The 12301-nt window shown below is 46.9% G+C and overlaps 1 protein-coding gene across 1 annotated transcript in view; it reads right to left on the minus strand.

Annotated features, from left to right (window-relative positions):
* Positions 1–12301, minus strand: part of ACADSB (acyl-CoA dehydrogenase short/branched chain) — a 69650-nt gene that overhangs the window by 22411 nt on the left and 34938 nt on the right. Inside the window, exons 8-9 of the mRNA XM_077455581.1 lie at positions 11609–11698; positions 1978–2115 (exon numbers count right to left, since the gene is read on the minus strand). Of these exons, the coding sequence (XP_077311707.1) occupies positions 1978–2115; positions 11609–11698 (228 nt within the window). The remainder of the gene's footprint in view (positions 1–1977; positions 2116–11608; positions 11699–12301) is intronic.

Genomic DNA, 12301 nt, shown 5'->3' on the forward strand with positions numbered 1-12301 from the left:
CATGTTGAGGGCACGCGGCCTGGTACGGCTCAGGAGGGGGGGCGCGCTCGCTCGCCCCCCTTTCCTGGCCGGCCGGGTAGCGTGCTCGGACAAGGGTCTGGTGTGGACTTGGGGGGAACCCCCACGCCGATTTTTTTCGGCGTTGGGGTTCCCCTTTAAGCCCATTCCAGGCGGCGGAGCCCGCGACGTCTCCTTCGCGGGCCCCGCCTACCTGTACACGCGCTCGAAATGGGCGGACTTTCCGAGCGGGAACAGTCCGCTCATTTCGAAAGTACAGCGGACAAGCCCACACACGGGCGGACTGTTCGCTCAAACACAGTTTCAGCGGACAGTTTTTCGGAATTTCCGAAAGACTTTGTCCGTCCAACTGTCCGCTGAAACTGTCCGCTGAAAGCCCACACACGAGCGGACTGTCCGCCCAAACACTGTTCAGCGGACAAGGTTGGGCGAACAGTCCGCCCGTGTGTACGCGGCCTTAGGCTTCATACCTCTATATAATGTATTTACTAGGACCAATGTTGACGGCCTTGGGGCTTGTATTAAAGGGAATCAGTTTGACATTAGTTTTAGACTCCTCTAAGATCATTCAGAACTCTATGGCAAGTGCATACATGCACCTTGCGTTTTTCACATGTAAAAGATGTGCATTGATCCTGTAGTTTTTCATGGTGTCATTTGTTGCCCTGTACACACAGTCTATATTAAAGTAAATCTTCACATTCCTGTGTCAGAAGTTTTTGTTTGTGTCCAAACATGAGGCATGCTGCATGGCGCTGCATAGGTAAATGCATGAGCTTTGGCTCTAAAGTGAAAACAGACATTTTCTGTGAAGAAACTACATATCCTACAACAGCCCTCAAAATTTCCACTCGCCGGCTCGCATTTGGCGAGTGGAAATAAACTGAGGGTGAGTGGAGCACACCTGCCAGGAAGATGGCGGTGGGGCGTTTCCTGTCCCTTCTCCTCCTCCTATTAGCTTGGTTGCCCGGTCTTTCTCTATGCATTCATTCACATCGGGGTGCCAAGGTTTGCCACCACTGGTCTAGGCTATCCAGGACCCCTCTCCTGATTGGGTGAGACACAGCAGTGGCACCATTGGCTCCCGCAACTGTCAAAGTCAGTCTGCTAATCGAGGGAGAGAGATGTCGGGGCTCCATGTCTGAATGGACATACGGAGCTGTGACTCGGCTTCAGTGCCCCCATAGGAAGCTGCTTACTGTGGGGGGCACTCAATAGGAGGGAAGGGCCAGGAGAAGCAAAAAGGGACCTGAGAGAAGGAGGATCGGGCTGCCCTGTGCAAAACCAACTGCACAGAGGAGTTAGGTATAACATATTTCTAAATTCTCGTTTTTTTCACACTTTGAACTCCCCTGCTCACGCATTTTAATATTTTTTTTTTTTCTTAAACCTAAAGTTCCACTTGAAAGTGGAACTACAGGCATTCTATTTTGGATAGAGTAAGGGAGGGTTATGACCCCTGTCCGTTTTTGTTGCCATCGGTGCCCCATAGCGGAGATTTCCCTTTACCTCAGCCTCAACAGGAAGTGAGATGAAGTCCCTACATAGTGAGATTCTCGGAGTGTCACCAGAACTAATGTGGCCATAGGGAGATTTCCCCTCTATTCCTGTTCTGGGGACAACCCAAAATTTGGGATTTTCTTTTACTTTCGACGATAAGGGTAAACAGGACAAATAATATAGAGAATGAATATCCCTAACAGTGGCACAGACAGCAATTGACATGTATTCTAATCCCTCTCCACTCTATCCCAAACTAAAAGTGTTTGCCTTTAGTTACACTTTTAGCATCATTGCTTAGTGCGGACTTTGAAATGTTAAGACAGCCAAGCCCTTATTATAAACAGGAAGTCAGGTGTCATAGACTGAACGCCTCTGCATTTGCCAATAGGAGTTAGAGGTAGGCTTGTTTATAAACTGACCCCCAGGGTACCGTACTTATATATGGTGCAGCTTTACCTCCGAGACAAAGTACTTAGCCATGCAGGCCTCCTTTTTAAAGGGTCTTCCAGCTTCCCTCAGCCTGGCTGCATTGTAAGTAAGTAGTCGGGCTGCCTCCAGCTGTGTGGCCACGTGTGAGATCTGATGCTGCATACCCTGCAAAGAAAAAAAAAAACGAGTTACCGGTGCATTATTCTTTCATGTCTGGTGCTCAACAATAGTCTGCATGAAAGTGGGAAGCCAGACAAACAAACAAATCCCAATATGGTGTAGTAATTTCAAATGCTTACTGTCCCTTTAATAAGGGCTGCTCCAGTAAATAGTCATGAAATGCAGATAGGACCATTTACGCCTCCATACGGATGGCTGATAAATAAAGGCATGTAATGATGGGCTTTTGTTTGCATTCCTATATTATATTTTCCTGACAGACTCCATGGCAGCCTACGTGTGGGTTTAGTCCCGCCTCCATTACCCTATAGGACGACACTCCCATAAATCTTTGCTCCCTGCCACAGGCCGTGTTCTTTTTTTGTCCTCCTCCATAGGACCTAACATGTGTCTTTTTACCCTGAAGACTTACTTTTTTCTACGTTACGGACCGGCCGTGCGACTTGGAAGTCGCAGATTTCCGATAAGCTCTAGCTACTAGCGGAGTATGGAAAAGGGGCATGTGGAAGAGGCGCTGAAGAGGTGTATGCCTAGTCACTGACAGGTGAAACCGCGTTTGAGTCATGAAACCTTGCTACTAGCAGGTGACTGTTCGCCCCCAACGTCCCCCCCTCCTCCTCTCTTGAAGTCCGGCGTGTGTGGGGACCTACCTCGGCTGGTGTCCGTCTTCTGGAGTGGTGAGCCGTTTTCTTTCCATGGCAGCCTGTATTTGTTTGTTGTATCTTTTCTTTGCAGGTTTGCAGTGTCCCTTTGTTTCCCCCATACAGCGCCGTGCGGTGTATCTGGTTGTTCGGGCGGCTGGTTTCCGTGCGTTCCAGCCGCCCAGTTACTTCCTGGTTTCGCCGCTCGGTCGTTCTGCGCATGCGCGAGACCGGAGCGAAGACGAGGCTTGGTTCGCGCATGCGCGATGCGGGCTTCGCGCATGCGCACTAGCGTTTTAGTGACGAAAATCGTGACGTCACTTCGGCGGCGAATTTAAAAACAGAAAACAGCTGATAGTATGCCTGGGATGTTTGTAAGCCTGCAACTTCATTCCTGAGCTCTGTTCTTTAGTGTTAAGGTATGTGTCTTTTTGGGATCAGTTCAGTTTTTCCTCTGCCTCCTGTTGTTTCTGTGTTTTAAATTAGGCTGTTTCTTTCTCCAGCCCTATGGATCCTGGGGATGCCTCACCGCTTGCTAGTGGCCAGCCCTCTCGGAGAAGGTACTTCTTTTGGGGTTACCTACCGGGGGGGGGGGGGAAGCAGTGGAACATTAGGGAATGTTCCACTAACGCTGCTGGTTTGTTCTACAGCCCTTCTAGGTCTACTCAACGGCGAAGTTCTCACCGAGGAAGTGACTCGTCTAAGTCCCACCGCCGGCATTCCTCTTCCAGGTCCAGACGACATGATTCTCCTGCGAGAACCAGTCTCCGTAGCCGGGAATCTTCCCGCCCTTCATCAGCTCACCCAAGTCACGTAGCTGAAGGTGTATGCTGGGGGTGCAAGACGCAGGTTCCTGCTGACAAGTCCCTTTGTGATGCCTGTTATATCAAAGCGACGGGTGAAAGGAGTGACTCTGACCAACAGCTAAGGTCTATGGTGGAAAGATTGGTTAAGGACAGTCTTAAGAAGTTTGAAGCCCCCCAGTTGTCTCCCATAGAGTCTCCAAGGTCTCCAGGGAGGGATGCTCAGGCCCAGGACACTTGGGATTCCTCGCTGCCTAGCCATCCATCTGCTGTCCTTTCAGAGAGTGAGTCTGAAGAGGAAGAGTCTGGTTCAGGTTTTGACTTTGCCCTGCTCCCTCCTTTGGTCAAAGCCATTAAGGAAACACTGAGCTGGGAAGAGCCGGTAGTGGCCCCGGCAAAACAAAGAAAATTTTTCAAACAATTGAAGAAAGAACGTATTAGTTTCCCCTTCCTCTCGGAACTGGGAGAAGTGATTTCAGATGAGTGGAGCAAGGTAGAGAAAAAGAATTCTCTTCTTTCTAAAATCCAGAGACTTTATCCCTTCAAGGAAGAAGAAGTTAAGAATTTGGAGTCTCCTCCTCTAGTGGACGCAGCAGTAATGCGATTGGGCAGACATGTTACCCTTCCCCTGGAAGACACAGTCTCTTTTAAGGACGCTTTGGATAGAAAAATTGATTCTGACCTAAAGCGGATCTACCTTACGGCCGGGATGGCCTGCAAGCCGGCCTTGGCTGTAGCGGCTCTGTCTAGAGCAATGGAAGTTTGGTCCAATAATGTTGATGATTCACTCAGAAATGTTTCCGAAGATCTGGCCAGGAGTTCTCCCATTCAGGAATTGAGACTAGCTTCAGCTTTCCTGGGAGAGGCCTCGATCGACATTATCCGTCTGGTGGCTCGAGTTATGCTCTCCTCTGTAACTGCCAAGCGTGCCCTTTGGCTCCGTCCTTGGTTAGCCGATCCCGCTTCTAAGCAGGTTTGGTGCCGTATTCCTTTTGATGGTTCTTCCCTTTTTGGCAATAAGCTGGATAGTGCCATAACTCGAGCCACTGGAGGTAAGTCGGGGTTCCTTCCTCAGGATAGACGCCTGCAGGGTCAAAGAAGATCGTTCCCTAGGAAGCAGGCTCATGATCGTGCTAGGGAGGCGCGCACTTACAGGCCTGGACGTGAATTTTCTAGATCTTGGAGGTCCAGACAGACATCTCTCAAGAAGTCTGCGAAAGGCAGTTCAATGGGGGAGAAGGAGCCGACTAAGTCCTTTTGAGATCAAGCCCGTCCAGGCGGTTCGGGTAGGAGCACGTTTGTTCCACTTTCGACACGTTTGGGCGGCCTTGATCCAGGATTTTTGGACCGTCAAGACGGTCTCTTCCGGACACACGTGGACATTCAGCAGTGTACCCAAACTCAAGTTTGTTCCCACATCCATTCCAAAGTCAGAAGAAAAAAGGCAAATTCTTCTAGCTTACATAAAATCTTTGTTGGATCAAGGCGCCGCTATTCCTGTTCCAGATGTCCAGCGCGGCAGGGGAATGTATTCACCTCTCTTCCTGGTCCAGAAGAAGAACGGCACTTGGAGACCCGTAATAGACCTAACGCGTCTAAATCACTACATAAAAAAGGAGAAGTTCAAAATGGAAACGCTGTCCACGATCCAACAATCAGTGCAGCCAGGGGACTGGCTTGTCTCAATAGACCTCAAAGACGCCTATTTTCACGTCCCAGTGGCTGCAGAGTTCCAACAGTTTCTCCGTTTTTCCATTGGCCAGTTCCATTTTCAGTTTACTTGCCTTCCTTTCGGTCTGTCAACCTCTCCTCGCACTTTCTCGAAAGTCCTTCTGGCAGTCGTAGCCTTGTTGAGAATCAGAAAGATCCGGATTCATCATTATCTAGACGATCTGCTTCTTCTCGCTCAGGACAAGGATTGTCTCTTGAGCCACAGGGATCAAGTCATCGCAACCCTCGAAGAATTCGGTTGGCTCCTGAATTTAGAGAAGAGCCAGTTGGTTCCTACGCAGTCTCTCGTGTTCCTCGGTGCTCTGTTCAACACAGCAAGAGGTACCATCTCTCTGCCCGAGGAGAAAATTGCAGTAATTCGAGACAGGATCCACCTAGCTCTCTCCTCTTCTCGTCTCAGTGCTCTTCACTGCCTAAAGATCATAGGCACCATGGTGTCTACTATACCCATGGTGAAGTGGGCACAATGGAGGATGTGCCCCTTTCAGGTGGGGTTTCTCCATCAATGGTCGGGAGAAAAGGCTCAGTCCATCGTAGTTACTCAGACCATGAGAGGTTCCCTCCTTTGGTGGCTTCGTCGGGAGAATCTACTGAATTGTCACTCTCTTCTACCAATCAAATGGATCTCAGTAACATCAGATGCCAGCAACAAAGGCTGGGGGGCACATTGTCTTTCGGAAGTGGCCCAGGGCGTTTGGGACTTTCCCTCTCGGGGAATAGTGTCGAATGTGTTGGAACTACGAGCAGCCTTCCTAGCGCTGTTGGCGTTTCCACATCTGATAGTGGGTGCATCCGTAGTCCTCAGGCTGGACAATACGTCTGCGGTCGCATACGTGAGGAAGCAAGGGGGCACCAGAAGTCGGTCTTTGCTGAAGGAAGTGGAGCCAATAATGCATTGGGCTCAGAGGAACCTGTCCAACCTAACAGCAGCCTATGTACCCGGAGTTCTCAATGTCCAGGCGGACTTTCTTTCACGAGTCCACTTGGACAACAACGAATGGACCCTTCACGAAGAGGTGTTTCAGTGGGTTCTATCCCTGGGGATGTCTCCAGAAGTGGACCTTTTTGCCTCTCGTTTCAACAAGAAGCTAACAAAGTTCTATTCGAGGTTCAAGGATCCGCAGGCCTTCGGGATAGATGCCCTAACAGAGCAGTGGCGATTTCACAAGGCATATGCTTTTCCCCCAACGCCAATCATCTTCCAATTCCTGAAGAGACTCAGATGGGAAGGAGTGGAAGTATTGGCAATAATTCCGTATTGGCCCAACAGGCCCCGGTTCCCTCTCCTATCTCTCCTCAGCTTTCGGGACCCGGTTCCTCTTCCGTCCAGACGGGACCTTCTCTCCCAAGGGTCGGTTCTCCATCCATGTCCGGCTCAGCTCCGGTTGAAGGTCTGGTTCTTGAGAGGGGAAGGCTGGAAGCTCTAGGGTGTCCTAAGGAAGCCATTCCCACTCTCCTAAGTGCAAGGAGAAGGAGCACTAATAAGGTGTATGAACGAATCTGGGCCAAGTTTGTTTATTTTGTGTCCTCCAGAACCAGTTCCTATGTTTCACCCACGGTTCAAGATGTGTTGGGGTTCCTGCAATCTGGCTTGGACTTACCTTTATCAGTTAGCTCCCTTCGGGTTCAAGTTTCAGCTATTTCCGCTTTTACAGGGGTTCAGTGGGCCAGCCACGCCCTCATTCAGCAGTTTTTCAAGGGAGCAGTAAGATTGAGACCCCAAAGGAAACCCAGATTCCCCAAATGGGATCTTCCTCTAGTCCTGGACTTCTTTTCTCTGCTCAGTACGGATCTCTCCATCCGAGAACTTACCTTGAAAACCGCGTTCCTGGTGGCGGTCACCTCAGCGAAACGAGTTTCGGAAATTCAAGCTCTGGGAGCCAAGGAGCCTTTTCTAACCTTTTTTCCGGATAGAGTGGTCCTAGTTCCAATGTTAGGGTCAAACCCTAAAGTCACTTCAGTCTTTCATAATAATCAAGAAATCTCTCTACCCCTATTCAGATCCTCGGATTCCTCAGATATTCATCCTCTTGACGTTGGAAGCTCTTTAAAGCTCTACTTGGAAGCTACAGCTCCATTCCGGCAGTCGGACTTCCTGTTCGTTCTGTTCTGTGGTAAGAACAAGGGCACTAGAGCATCAGTCAGGGCAATCGCTGCATGGATAGTTCAAGCAATCCAGTGGGCATACAGAGATAAGGGCTTGGCTCCTCCTCAGGCGGTGACGGCACATTCAACCAGAAGTCTTTCGACCTCGTGGGCGGCTTCTCGCCATGTGGCCCCTGACGTGATATGCAGGGCAGCCTCGTGGTCTTCCATTCACACCTTTATGTCTCATTATTGTGTTGAGCCAGCGGCTTTATCCTCAGTTGATTTTGGTGTTAAAGTTTTGTCAGTTGACGGTGTCAAATAAATCTTTGTTAAGCAGCATTTTTGCCCACCCGGGTGTGTCTTGGCGAGTTATTTCCCACACGTAGGCTGCCATGGAGTCTGTCAGGAAAACGGAAAATTTATGTCAAATACTTACCGTAATTTTCCTTTCCTGATGGACTCCATGGCAGCAGGAGTTCCCTCCCAAATGGCTGGAGTAGGATAGTTACCGAACACGGCCTGTGGCAGGGAGCAAAGATTTATGGGAGTGTCGTCTTATAGGGTAATGGAGGCGGGACTAAACCCACACGTAGGCTGCCATGGAGTCCATCAGGAAAGGAAAATTACGGTAAGTATTTGACATAAATTTTCCGTTATAATGCAAAACCCACTAGAAACAGGTGCAGGTCACCCGTTAATGAATTCTGAATAATCCCAGAAGTGTCTCAAACAAATGCCATCAACACGACCCTTAAGCATGTGCTTAAAACTTATTGTTAAGATTTGTGCTTAAGACCAGTCATGACTTTCACGTTTTCTTCAGACATTTGAGGAAGTTGTAAGGACGAAACGCATCAGTCATTGGCTGCACGATAACCGGAAGTGAAATCACCGAAAGTTACACAGCAGAAGACTGGGAGAGACGCTGATCTACTCGGCCTGTATACCAGCTTTAGTGGGTCTGGCAGCACAGTGCATTTGATATGAGCCGGATTTATGAGAGGCTTATGAGTAGCATTTTAGCTTTGTTTTAAATAATGTGGCTTTTACAGTATTACACAGTTGGAGTCCTTATCTCTTCCATTTTAAATGTTTAGAGCTGCTTAAGAGAGAGCGCTTCCATCTTCACCCAGTCTTCCTTCCGGGGTTTGCAGACTCCGGCTGTGTGAGTGGCCGGGGCCGCAATGACTCCATGGCACAGGACTCTGAAGGAATGGCACGATATGCCGTACCTTCAGAGTGCATACACCAATGACATCAACGACCGCTTCAAAGCAAATATCTACTAAACGGTGCACGTTTAGGAGATATAGGTATAGTAAATAGACAAGCCTTACCTATAGATAAAAGTCATGCATGAGAGTTTACTCCCACTTTAATGTGGACCTTTTTACGTGGGGTTACACAAGGTTTACTTTATGTTTATTATTGCCACAGGATTGTATGTATATGTTTGGAGAGTAGTGATCACAGAGTCTCCTCAAATTTGAATCCTTTCATACCAATTTGTTTTTATTTAATCTCTTTAAAACGTTGCCTGTGAAGAGGAATTGGGGCATTGCATGAAGTAGGAGTATTGTTAACTGATATCAGCTTAACGTGTAACTAAAAAGGCAAAAACTTTTTTTTTTTAGTTTTGGATGGAGTGGAGAGGAATTAGAACACACATTAGGTTTTTATTGACATCTCTGCTAACATTAAAGCAGAGTTCCGGTGATAATTTTTTATTTTATTTTTTAATCCTAGTATTATTTTTAACGTAATTTAAATAAGAGTATACAATGTTCTTAATATATTATTAAAAGATATATAATCCTTACTGTAATAATGCAATCTTCCGTTGGTGGCGTTTCCATTATTAATGTGGGAGTGTGAAGCCCAATCGCGTTCTCTTCCTGGAAGATGCATGGAGAGGTGCATGCTGGGTAACCAGCAAGCACCTCTCGATTTCGCGCATGCGCTATTCAACGGTGGCTGTACCACCGATTGTTTGTAAAGTTGCCATAACAATGGGCGGCGACGGAGGAAGGTCCCCTTCCCGTTATGACAAACGTAGATAACAAGACAAAGACCCAAGCTCAGTGCTGGCCACAGACTCCTGGGAAATGATGTCATCATTTCCCTGCAGCACAGGCGAGGGAGGAAGTCTCGAAGAGCTCCGCGGACCAGGAAGTGGCAGATTAGGAGGACTGGATAGCAACAGGGCATTTAGGGTAAGTATAAAAAAATGTTTTTCCTCCAAATATTTGTTTAACCACTTTCAGACCGGACCAATTTGCTGGTCAAAGACCAGACCACTTTTTGCGATTCGGCACTGCGTCGCTTTAACTGACAATTGCGCGGTCGTGCGACGTGGCTCCCAAACAAAATCGACGTCCTTTTTTTCCCACAAATAGAGCTTTCTTTTGGTGGTATTTGATCACCCCTGCGGTCTTTATTTTTTGCGCTATAAACAAAAATAGAGCGACAATTTTGAAAAAAACGCATTATTTTTAACTTTTTGTTATAATAAATATCCCCCAAAAATATATAAAAAAACATTTTTTTCCCTCAATTTAGGCCGATACGTATTCTTCTACATATTTTTGGTAAAAAAAATCGCAATAAGCGATTATTGATTGGTTTGCGCAAAAGTTATAGCGTTTACAAAATAGGGATAGTTTTATAGCATTTTTATTAATAATTTTTTATTACTTTTTTTTTTTACTAGTAATGGCGGCGATCTGCGATTTTTATTGTGACTGCAACATTGTCGGGGACCCATCGGACATTTTTGACACATTTTTGGGACCATTGTCATTTATACAGTAATCACTGCTATATAAATGCAGTGATTCCTGTGTAAATGACACTGGCAGTGAAAGGGTTAACCTGTGGGTGGCAGTGTAGGGGTTAAGTGTTCCTAGGGGTGTGTTACTAACTGTGGGGGGGTTGGGCTTTCATTTAGTGTACACTGATCTCTGCTCCAATCACATGGAGCAGAGATCAGCGTCACTAGTTGCTAGGCAGAATGAGAAAATGTTGTTTATACAGCATTTCCTCCATTCCGCCGCTCCGTGAGACGATCGCGGGGATGCCCGCGGCGATCGAGTCCGCGGGTCCCGCGACCGGACTCACGGAGGTCCCGACCAGCGCGGGAGCGCGCCGCCGGCGGCGCGCTCCCGATGGCACGGCGGCAACGAATATTGGACGTACATGTATGCCAATATGCCTGCCCGTGCCATGCTGTCGACGTACATCGTCGTGCGCTGGTCGGGAAGTGGTTAAAGGCGTCATTTAAAGGAAAAGGGTGGAACTCCACTTTAAGGAATTGTATCTGCCCCGTTTCCTGTTATTATTGAAAGTGAAAGAAAATCCAAATTTTGGATTGACATCAGAAAAGTAATAAAGGCAAAATCTTCCAATGGGCACACTAGATCTGATGACACTCTGGGATTCACATTTTGTCATGTTACAACCAAAAATTTAAATGTATTTTATTGGGATTTTATGTGATAGACCAACACAAAGTGGCACATAATTGTGAAGTGGAAGGAAAATGATAAATGGTTTTAAAATTTCCCTAGGCACACTTCCTGCGCCAAGGGAAGTGACGTCAGGAGCCCAGGTACTGAAGGAGGGAGATTACGAAGGACCCCCAAGCAACAGGCAAGAGGGGAGTAAAAAAAAAAAAAAAATTTCTCTAAATGTTTTTTTTTTTTATGCACATTAATGTTTTTTTTTTTTTTTTTTATGGGTGGAACTCCACTTTAAAGTAAAGCCTGCCAGACAACTCATCTAGGGAAGTGCAGATATTTTGCTGCCTGTGCTTAGAATTGCCAAGTTAAAGTAGGAGGCCCTAAATGAGGGAGCCATAATCAATCTCAGGGAATACAATATCCATCAATATGACCACAGCCCTATAGCAGTGATGGCGAACCTTGGCACCCCAGATGTTTTGGAACTACATTTCCAATGATGCTCATCTACACTGCAGAGTGCATGAGCATCATGGTAAATGTAGTTCCAAAACATCTGGGGTGCCAAGGTTCACCATCACTGCCACCACCATCACTGCCCTATAGGGTTTTCCTGGGATAGGAATGTGGGATTCCAGAACAGCAACAACCTATCAGCTAGTGTCCTAGAAAAAGGCACACTTGCCCCAAGATAAAACAGCTGCTCACCTTTGTTATAGATAGGATGCATATGAAAACCGTATTAATTATGCCATACCTGAAAGTCAAATATCCTCTTCCCAAACTGGATCCTCTGCTTGGTGTATGGGATGGTTTGATCAAAACAGCCCTGAGCCAAGCCCAGCATCTGCAACACACAAAAGAGGTAAACATCAGATAATTATTTATTACTTGTCATAGAAACTATCATATCATCTCTGAAAGCAATAGAAAATCAAGAGAAATAATCATTTAGAAATACCAGACCTTTATGGAGCAGCAATGTTAAATGTATGGTTAATGCTACACTTATGCCTGAGCTAAATTAAAAAAATAAAATAAAAAAAAACATTCCCCATGTTTGCAAGTGCAGAAATCTAGAGCTCCTAACTTTCTTTTTTTTTTTAAGCCGACAACACAGTGGGGTTGATTTACTAAAACTGGAGAGAGTGCAAAATCTGGTGCAGCTGTGCATGGTAGCCAATCAGCTTCTAACTTCAGCTTGTTCAATTAAGCTTTGACAAAAATCCTGGAAGCTGATTGGTTTCTCTGCAGAGCTGCACTAGGTTTTGCACTCTCCAGTTTTTGTAAATCAGCTCCTATGTCTCTACTGCATTTAAATCCTAAGCTGTATTGTTGGCCTCACCTAGTTTTACTACGCTGCAGGTACGATTGCACTTACCCCCTTGGAGGTGAGAAGAGGAGGTGTTCTGTAGTTGAGCAGAGGAGTATTGGGCAGGGCTGGCAACAG

Source organism: Lithobates pipiens, unplaced genomic scaffold, assembly GCF_037356315.1.
Source record: "Lithobates pipiens isolate NorthernLeopardFrog02 unplaced genomic scaffold, aLitPip1_a1.2 Scaffold_25, whole genome shotgun sequence".
NCBI lineage: Eukaryota > Metazoa > Chordata > Amphibia > Anura > Ranidae > Lithobates > Lithobates pipiens.